This window comes from Papaver somniferum, chromosome 3 (genome assembly GCF_003573695.1).
Source record: "Papaver somniferum cultivar HN1 chromosome 3, ASM357369v1, whole genome shotgun sequence".
NCBI classification, from domain to species: Eukaryota; Viridiplantae; Streptophyta; class Magnoliopsida; order Ranunculales; family Papaveraceae; genus Papaver; species Papaver somniferum.
In genome coordinates, this window is record NC_039360.1 from 22713096 (window position 1) to 22722790 (window position 9695).

The following is a 9695-nucleotide window of genomic DNA, read 5'->3' on the forward strand; positions in this document are numbered from 1 at the left end:
TGAAGAGTCGGTTGTGCTGTCAGTGCATGCATATAAACTCTTGGGACAAGAAGTGTAAGGTAATCAAGGATCTGCAGTGCCCGCTCCCTCTAATGCTTTGAGTTCTGTGGGTCTCATACAAGGTATAACTGCCCCTGCTAGCTCTACCACATGTGATACAACTGACAGTTCCGATGAAACCTTACCTGCGTTAAGCTTGGAGCTGTTGAACATAGTTTTTCGAGCTCAAATCCCAACTGTTTCTAGCATCCCATCCAAATGCGGACTACATTTTGCTCGCACTTTCAAATCCGTGCTTCAGAAAGTGGTTGTCTCGCCTATGGAGAAAGCTTCCTGGATCCAACTCTTTCTCTTCCCAATCTGCATACTTCACATATTCATCCTTCAGAGCAGTCAAGAAGAGAAGGCTGTTAACTGAAAAAATCTACAGATCAGGTTCATCAATCATTCCCTGAACCAATCGGACGAGGCGACTGGATGTATGCTTTTGATTCAGAGAGTTATGGAGGAACACGTGCTGCGACAGAGTTTTTTGGAGAGAAAAAAGAAGACAAAGCCTGAGAACCAGGAGGCTACTAACTTACGGCTCTGCAGACGTAAGATTCGGGATGGTTTGTATGTTACTGCCGTTCGCATTCTTACTTCCAGTGGGGTTGCACCCAACAATGAAGGCACGATGAATGAGTTGCAAAAAAAAACACCCCAGTTCTCCCCCTCCTTTGGTATCGTCTCCTTTATCAACCTAGGAAGCTATGGTGGCGACTTCAAACCACGTTTTAGGCAAATTAAGAAGTTTTCCCAAGGGAAATTCTTGCAGGAGAGATGTCCTTAGGACACACCATCTCTTAGATGCTCTTAATGGCTATGCGCCTGCTATCTCGGAAGAACTTATTGCTTCAATCATGACTGTGGTTAATCTTTAGCTTGATGGATTATGTCCACCTGCGTTGGAAGAGTTTGTTGCTAGTTCTCCCCTTACTCCTTTGGTTAAGACTGGTGGAGGTCTGCGCCCTATCGTCGTTGGCACAATATGGAAAAGGCTTGTTTCCAAATGTGCGGCTTCTCATGTTGTTAAGGAGATCAATGTGTATTTGGGTGACTATCAGTTTGGAGTTGTGGCTAAATGTGGGGGCGAAGTAATTCTGCATGCTTTTAATCATATGCTCGAGGAGAAGGGAAGCTCGGATAATATGTTCATGTTGCTAGTGGGTTTTTCGAATGCATTCAACCTTATTGATTGCACGACTATGTTATCTGAGGTACGTAAGATGTGCACATCAATTTCTTATTGGGTCGAATTTTGTTACGCTTCTCCTGCTCGGCTATATTATATGGATCATTTCTCTCTTCTTCCTAAGGAATGCATCAGGGTGATCCTTTGGGACCACTGTTGTTTCCTCTCACTCTGTTAGAGTAGTATTCGGTCGAACTCGCAAGCATTGTTATCTCAAGCTTGTTTGTCAAGTTTAGTTGTCAAAACTATAAGTCTTGATTTCTAGTCTACTTATAGCTATATCTCGGATTAGGATAAAATGTGTAGTTGAGTTGTACACTTCACGACGTTCATCGATCGAAGACGAAGAACTACTAAGGGGAGCTTTTGGAACTTCATTAACAAAAGGTATGTAGAGACTTAAACTCATCTTCACTCAGAAGTCTATTATATTCTATCTCCTATTGAGACAAAAGTCGTTTATATATATATAGACTTTACATTATACACATTTGATATTTCGAGCTGAGTTTAACTCGCTTATATCTTTCTTGAAATATGTGTTGGAAAGATTTTTGCTTTAACTACGTCCATCATTATTCTTGATGAAAGTCAAAAAATGATCATCTCAAAATCACCTGGTAACATCTTACATGATTTGTGTGATACAATCATTTGATGTAGACTCGGAATGTTTCGTATTGATCATTCGATCACTTGAAAATTGCTTATAAGCTGATAGTATGTGTGAGACAGCTATTGTCGTCTTCTAAGAATGTTTCAATGATTGAAATGGGAGTTAAGAGCTAAAACCCATGTCTGGATACATTACGGTTTGTGTACTTAGTATGTGATATGTTTTGTTGGAATTCAGGACCGGAAATTAAGTTTGCATACCCGTTCGCAAACTGATTTAACCGTTGAAGTTCGGGAACCATGTTTGCGTATCCGTTCGCAAACGGTTTCAACTGAGTTCGGTCCGGAGCTAACGTTTGCGTACCCGTTTGGAAACTGTCGGCTTGTGACCAATGTCTGGAACTTAAGTTTGCGTACCAGTTTGCGAACTTAAGTGGTTCAAGTTCTAAATCGGTTAAGTATGATTTCATACTCATGAAAAAATACATTTATATATTAAGGAATGCAATCTTTGCAAACCGTGGCTAAAATGTTCATGAACTGATTCTTTTGAATCAATCCGATTTTACTTCAATTGTGTCTTGTATACTTCTATGACAATATAAACAATTGAACAACTCTATGAGTAACACAATTAGATTCATTTGATTATCAATTGATCTAGAAGTGTTAAGATGAACATGGTTAATACGAAAGTGTTCATATGGATAACTTCGGTTAACTGTTATTGAGCCAACTTAATATACACGTTTAGGTACGTTTACCCAAAAAAAATTGAAGGTATATTTCATTTGTGTGTAACAAGCTAAGACCATCTAACGGTGGAAAGATATTAGATTGAATGTTAAATCAGGTTTCATATAACGGTGAATATTGATTGCTTTGTTCCAAAGTTATAAAACCTTGATTTGAAGACTATATAAGGGAGACTCTAGCAACTGGGAAACCTATTCCCCACACTTCATGTGTGATACTAGTCACGACTAGAGTCGATTCTCCTTTAACCTAGGTTTTTCCTAAAACCATTATAGGTTAACGACTTAAAGACTTCATTGGGATTCTGAAGCCAGACCCAACTATTTTCTCTGTAGTTGCGTATTTTGATCTTACTTGTTAAATCGTATTGACTACTATCGTCTCTAAGATTTGCTCGAGATTTATCTCCGATAGGTAAGATACAAAAATTAATCACAAAGCTCTTCGTCTCATTCTTTGTGATTCCGCAATAACTTATTCTACTACCATATAGTTAAGTTATTGTGAGGTGATTGATATTTCTAGGTTGTTCTTCGGGAATATAAGACCAGATTATCAATTGGTTCCTATTCACAATGATTATCAAAAGACGGGGCAAAAACTTCGTAGGTATATCTATGGGGGGCAGATTTATCTGTTAAAATAGACTTTTCTGTGGGAGACAGATTTGTTTATCAAGTCTTCGACTTTGGGTCGTAGCAACTCTTAGTTGTGGGTGAGATCAGCTAAGGGAATCAAGTGCGTAGAGTCTTGCTGGGATTCAGATGCGTAAGGAACGCGACTGTACCTTGATCAGTGTGACATTGGTTAGGGCTCAACTGCATTCCAGTCCGAAGTTAACTTGTAGTAGGCTAGAGTCTGTAGCTTCTTAATACAGTGTGGTGTTCAAATCTGGACTAGGTCCCGGGGTTTTTCTGCATTTGCGGTTTTCTCATTAACAAAACTTCTGGTGTCTGTGTTATTTCTTTTCCACGTTATATTTTCTATATAATTGAAATATCACAGGTTGTGCATAGTTCAATCAATTGGTAAATCCAACCTTTGGTTGTTGATTGAAATTGATTGACACTTGAACATTGGTCTTTGGCACCGTTCAAGTTGTTTCTCATAATAATCAGGCTCGCGGATTCTATCTGTTTGATTTGCTGATTACATTGAGCAACACAGATATAATCTTGGATATATTTTTCCTGATTGAGTCTGACTGTCTAATTTATTCTCTTGGAATTATATTGGAGTTAGTCCATACAAAATTTCCTAAATGAAATATTGGGTGTGGTTGTTAGACCCCCGCTTTTTCAATTGGTATCAGAGCATGCAAACACGTTTAAGACCTCATAAGTCTGTGTTTGTAGCTATCTGACTCTATGGGAAGAAGTACTATCTCTGATAAACGCATCACCAGAGACAAAAGTTCTGTTTCTATGGAATCTATTAAAGAGAAAGATTTGTCAATCTCTCACATGGATGAACATTTTGTTCCCATGAAATAAATGCCTATTGACAAGTGTTACCATGATTATCTCAGTGACGAGTCTGACTCTGATGTTGAGAGGGAAGCAGCCCAAGAAAGTGCAGCGATTCTGAAACTTGTTAGAATCCAGGCAGTTGAAATCAATAGGCTGAAACACAAGGTCAATATGATGGTTGGTATGATAAAAGATCGTGATTCCCAATTAGGGGTTCTTCGTGAGGAAAATGTTGTAGTTTTTTCTTCTCGAACCTTACTCGAGGCTAAACTCAAGGAAGATGCCCTGGAAATATAACATTTATTGAGTAATCTCTCTATTCAATGTAAAGGATGCTCTATGAAGTCCACTATACCAATCACTTTTGATTCAACAACAATGATAGAGAGAATATGACTACTTGTAATCATGTTTCTCTATTGAAACATGTTTCAGAAGCTAAATTGCAAATCCTTCCGCCTGCTGAAGATGCAGTTGATGCTTCCATTAATCAAGGAATCACTACATTTCATGGAAGGAAGAAATCTTCTAACGATGTTACTAATGCTACACACTCTAATCACTCCGGTGATCAGAAAGTATGTCTCTTTTGTAATTCAAAATGACATGTTCAACGGAAGAGCAAATTGAGGTCGAATGACAACTACCTTAGTCGACTTCAAGACATCTTAGATTTAATACTCAAAGGTGTGACTGGCATTCGGATGTCTAAACCTATTGGTTTTAGTACTCACCCTGTGAATTTGGAGAGGGGATTTAGAGGGGGCAGTTATTTTAATTATATATGTGTCAAAAAAAAAAAAAAAAGCCACGTACAAAATATATGTGGCCCGACTACCTCGTAGCCGGGGCGCTCACTAGAACTGTAAAGGGTCTAGTAACAAAAAAAATTTAGGGTTAATTATTTACAGATTCTTAATTATTGGTGAAAAGCTAAAAAAAATTAGTTTATGTAACAGAATGGAGTCACGACTCACCAGGTCCATTATCCCATGATTTTTCAGTTATTCTTAGAACAATTGCGGCTATTCACTCTCTCGCCCACAACTGGCCCCAAAGGGAAGGACCTTTCCTTTACCTCTGCAGTCATTCACTTCCATCCCTATAGGAATTCTGCATCGTTCACTATGTTTTCCATTTGGATACTGAGATTGTTCTCAGGCATAACAGTTGAAAGATTAAGATGGATTTGAAATCTTAGGAAAAAGTCTAGGTACTCACATTTTGTGAAAGTTGATGAAAACATTTTCAGGTCCTAAGACTTTTTACTAATGATCTCAAATCCATCTTAATCCTTTCACTAATGATTTCTCTTGTCTGCCAATTTTACAATCTGGGTACACGCAATAGAAAATATGTTAAAGATAAGAGTGAAAATGGGCTTGGTGAGATGCAGAATCGAAAGTGGAGGCAACCCATGGCAATAGGAAATGTGTTAAAGATGGCAGAAATGCAGCTGAGTGGAAAAGTACCTGCCTTACTCAAAGTGTCACAGTAAAGATATATTATTATTTACTATTATACAGAATATTTAGCATCTTTGTTCAACTACATTTGTTTTCCTTCACTCACCATCTGTGGTTTCGATGAGAAATCTCATTCAACAGTTACAAGATTACACTTCTGTTGGGAGAACCTGATGAAAAGAAGCATGAGAGAAGTAAATGAATCACCCTATGGTGTTACTTAGGGGAATCTGGTTGGTTCTCAGGCAAAGCAGCATGAAAGGCTGGTAATTCATTGTATGATTCATACATCCTGGATAGAGTAGGATACTGAGTCTGCAAAACAATTGAAGAACAAGATACAAACATTAAGTCATAGTATAACTAAAACACAGAATTATGGTCAAACCATTTTTATCGAAGAACATTACCAGTTCTAAAACTTTGCTATAAAGAACGCGTTACTTGAATGTCTGAAGTTAATTTATCTAATCAAGGGTATATGAGTTAAATGTATATATAGTTTAGGGCAACACCATGTCAATTTTGAAACGAGTGACCGCTGCATGTATCTGGGGAGCTATAAACAGATCCGCCTGCAGATAACCATCAATGCTTGAATGAATATCAATCAGCAAGTGGTAAATACATAGAAGAGTGAAACATGCAGCGGAAATAACTGAAGCATATAGAAAGAGCTGGCAAATCAGAAAAGGTCACGATAAACAAACCAGGAAAATTTCATCGCCTGTGGCGAATTTTCCAGCATATCCTCCTAGTAACTTCTCAAGTGCTGAAACATAGAAGTACAAGAGTTATCCTTGAGCTACAATATGAAAGACTTAAAAGAATACTTGAAATTTTCTGATGGCGACGTAAATGTTGTATTAGGAATGGAATACAATCTTGCCTTATAAGAGGCTAATAAAGTGGTAAGCGTCGATAGAAAAGTTATACACATGCAATTGCAAAAACTAATCTAGTTACTACAAGGTGTGAGGGGTTTCACAAACAAGAATTTGGAGCATGTAAATGCACCATCCGTGAAACAACAATTGAAATATCCTCTCATTTTATGTTGTTGTGTGTGCATAAAGGACAAGAAATGCTCAAGAGAGAACCCGAAGAGTTTAATTGGCATATGTGCATAGAGGGTAAGAAAGTGAAAAAGAGAACTAAGAAATTTTTATCAGTCCCAGATAACTGATTGTAAGATAGGTCGTCGCGGATGTGAGTCCATTTCCGGTTCAGGACAAATATATACACAACTTTCTCTACAGGTTCTAGCTTTGAATAAAACAAGCTTTCCAACATAGGATCATTGACCCCAACAAATAGCATGTAGGAGCATTTTAAGGAGAAGAATTCTTGAGACTGGATTAGCAGATAATTTTAAAAAATACATGCAACCCCCAGGCCAGTATTTAGACAATCCATATTGTGTGACTTAAATAGGCTTGATAATTTTTAATGGTCTAGAATCTAGACGAACACGTTGAGCCCAGGATATGTACCGAAACACACAGCGACCCACACGAGAATCTAATAAACTTTCACTTCATTAGAAAGGACATAAGTTTAGAAGGGAAGGCTAGAAATATACCACTAAAAAAGTTACTGGCAAGAAACCTAACCACCTTAAGTCTCTTATAGATATGGCTCTAGATAGTGATTAAAGGCAAAATAACAAAAATAATAAGTACTTGTTACAGGTTATGGGTGATGAGAATAAGAAAATGGACAGCAGTTTACCTGCAAAGCCTTTTCCTATGTGCTGTTGAACCCAAGGAATCTTCTCGTCCTCACCGACTTTTTCCCCAATATATCTCTGGAATTGAGAGAGCATCAGGATTAAAAAATGCGTGTCTCACAAGTTCAGGAGGAAGGGGCTTCCAGAGGCAAGTCAAAAGGCAGATTCAGAAATTAATACATACTAGGATAGCAAGGTTCTGCAATGGCTGTATCCCCGAGCCAACAATATTCGCCGCCTAAGACCAATTGAGAACAATGAAACATCAACACCAGATTTACGTTTACCAAGACAAATAGCAAGAATGAAAATATAACTCAAAAATCGCCGCAATTATATGATTTCTGAAAGAAACTAGAAGCAGCAATGCAAGTTCTGCAAGAATTCAGCCATGTGCAGCTGTGCTAGGAACTACAAGTTAGTGACTAGAGCAATCATTGGACTGCAGATAAGCTCCCATTACATAAACTTCTACAAGTTTTGCATAGAGAATTTGGCATTTGTAACTTGTTTAGCCATGTAAATCTTGTGTAGATATTGAGACAACCTCTGATTCCCCAGCTATAAAAATAGATGGCGCGGCAACAAAAATAGACTTTTGAGGATCAGCCCCTAAGTAAAAGTTGGAAGTGCTCTCATGAGTTAGAAAATCCAACTCTGAGTTGGTGATTCTACACTAAAGACTAATAATATCTGCGATTATCAGTGACCAAAAAGAAGAATTGGCACTTTACTTGGTAATGGACGGCTTTTTCCTGAAGGTTCGTAGGCAAAAGTGGATGCTGAGGATACTTCTCTTCCAAGTACTACAAAATGCAAAAACAACAATTAGCACTTCAGATGAAACATAATAGCAGTAATAGTCAAATGAAGCAATCACCCACCAAGGAATTTTAACAATTAACATACCAGTAAGATAGCAAAAGAATCGGAAACTAATAAGTCCCCATCCACCAGTGCCGGCACATAACCGATAGGATTCACCTCCAGAAATTCTACACTATGAAATAGTTTAGAAGCCAACAAACAAAATACAGTGAGCCAATTTGAGTCCTATTTATGATGTAAATGGTTCTTACCTGGACTGAACTGTTCTCCTTTCAATAGGTTGACTGCCTTATACTCATAATTCAACCCTAAACAATAAGGTGCCCAAATTATGAAGAATTAAACAACCAAAATTGCTCAAATACTAGTGTAAATTTTGCAGCAAATGATAGTGAGATATTACTAATACCTTTCAGATGAAGGGCAAAACGAACACGAAAAGAACAAGAGCTCTTGAAGTATGAATAGAGCTTCAGCGTTGGTGGTTGTTGGATTACAGTGGATGTTGTTGTTGCCTCCTGTAATAAACCAAGAAAGCAAATGTTAGGATAAAGATGGACGGGGAATTTGTGAATTCAGAGAGTGAGGTGAATTACCATTGGTGGCGGTGGTGGTGATAGCGAAGGAAGAATTGTGCTTCTGGATTCTCCAAAAGAGATGATCGGTGAAGTAGTCTAAATTATTGGTTTTGCCGACTTTTTTAGATCTTGTTTAGTCAACCATAGATTTTACCGACTTTTTTAACCTCAAGCATGAGCCACCCCACAAAGAACATTAAATGGCATTTGCACTGGCAAGTGGCAAATGGAATTCAAGCAACCCCAAAATAAATGGATAACCTAGGAGCATCACAACAGATGTGGCCAAGGGTCTGGTTCGACGCAGGCTCACAGGCCCTAATACAAATGCTAAGAAATCAATGGAACAACATCCCATGGTACCTAAAAGATACGAAATCAACACCCTAATGCCTGAGATCCCCAACACAAAAATCACACATATTTACAGGGAGGCAAACCAGGTTGTGGACAAGGTGGCCAATAAGGCAGTAGATTCCTGGTAACACAATCCATCAAATGCATAAACTAAGATCTGCGACAACATGTGCCCATCGTTCCACACTAGCATCAATTACATAGATAAGAATAGAAAAAAGTTTCCTAAAAAAGGAAATTTTGGATATTGGTCTCGTCTTTTTTTTTTTTTGAAAGAAAAACACTCAGATAATCATTAAAAGCCAGAAATGGCAAGAAAGTTACATAATAACTTTTTCGGTTTCAAGCTTGACTCTAACAGACTCGGGGAGATTCATACTCCATTTCCTACTACAATTGCTCGTCCTAGCAAACCTGGCCAGAAGATCTGCCACTTGATTACACTTCCTATTTCTAAAACAAATCACAACATTACCTAAACAACTAACTAAATGCTGACACTCTTTAATAAGATTACCATCTTCCCAGGGGGAGATATTACACAGGCCATTGATGTTATCCATGATTTTCTTGTTATCACCTTCAACAATGACATTCTGGATTTGGAGTTGAATGATCCATTGAAGAGATTTAAGCGATGCAACAGCTTCAGTCTGAGTTACA

The 9695-nt window shown here is 38.1% G+C and overlaps 1 protein-coding gene across 2 annotated transcripts; it reads right to left on the reverse strand.

Moving 5' to 3' along the window:
- Window positions 1-5531: 5531 nt before the first annotated feature.
- Window positions 5532-8851, reverse strand: LOC113355551 (glutathione S-transferase zeta class-like). Of its 2 annotated transcripts, none has more exons than XR_003362477.1 (10): window positions 8694-8851; window positions 8507-8615; window positions 8349-8405; window positions 8179-8264; window positions 8004-8075; window positions 7454-7507; window positions 7272-7347; window positions 6251-6312; window positions 5951-6115; window positions 5532-5855 (listed from the first exon to the last, which is right to left on the reverse strand). XR_003362477.1 is itself a non-coding variant. In XM_026598435.1 (10 exons), the coding sequence occupies exons 1-10, from the start codon at window positions 8694-8696 to the stop codon at window positions 5757-5759; spliced, it is 678 nt and encodes a 225-aa protein (XP_026454220.1). In that variant the 5' UTR covers window positions 8697-8851; the 3' UTR covers window positions 5532-5756. The 2 variants fall into 2 exon arrangements, 1 of the variants encoding a protein (XP_026454220.1); XM_026598435.1 differs by having other exon boundaries at window positions 6056-6115.
- Between the last annotated feature and the right edge of the window lie 844 nt (window positions 8852-9695).

Excerpts from the sequence above, each read along its gene's own strand:
- LOC113355551 (XM_026598435.1), bottom strand. Across the intron at positions 7,508-8,003 it reads AAAAAGCCGTCCATTACCAA|GCGGCGAATATTGTTGGCTC; the intron begins GTAAAGTGCCAA and ends AATTGGTCTTAG. Across the intron at positions 5,856-6,055 it reads CTCGTTTCAAAATTGACATG|ACTCAGTATCCTACTCTATC; the intron begins GTGTTGCCCTAA and ends ATTGTTTTGCAG.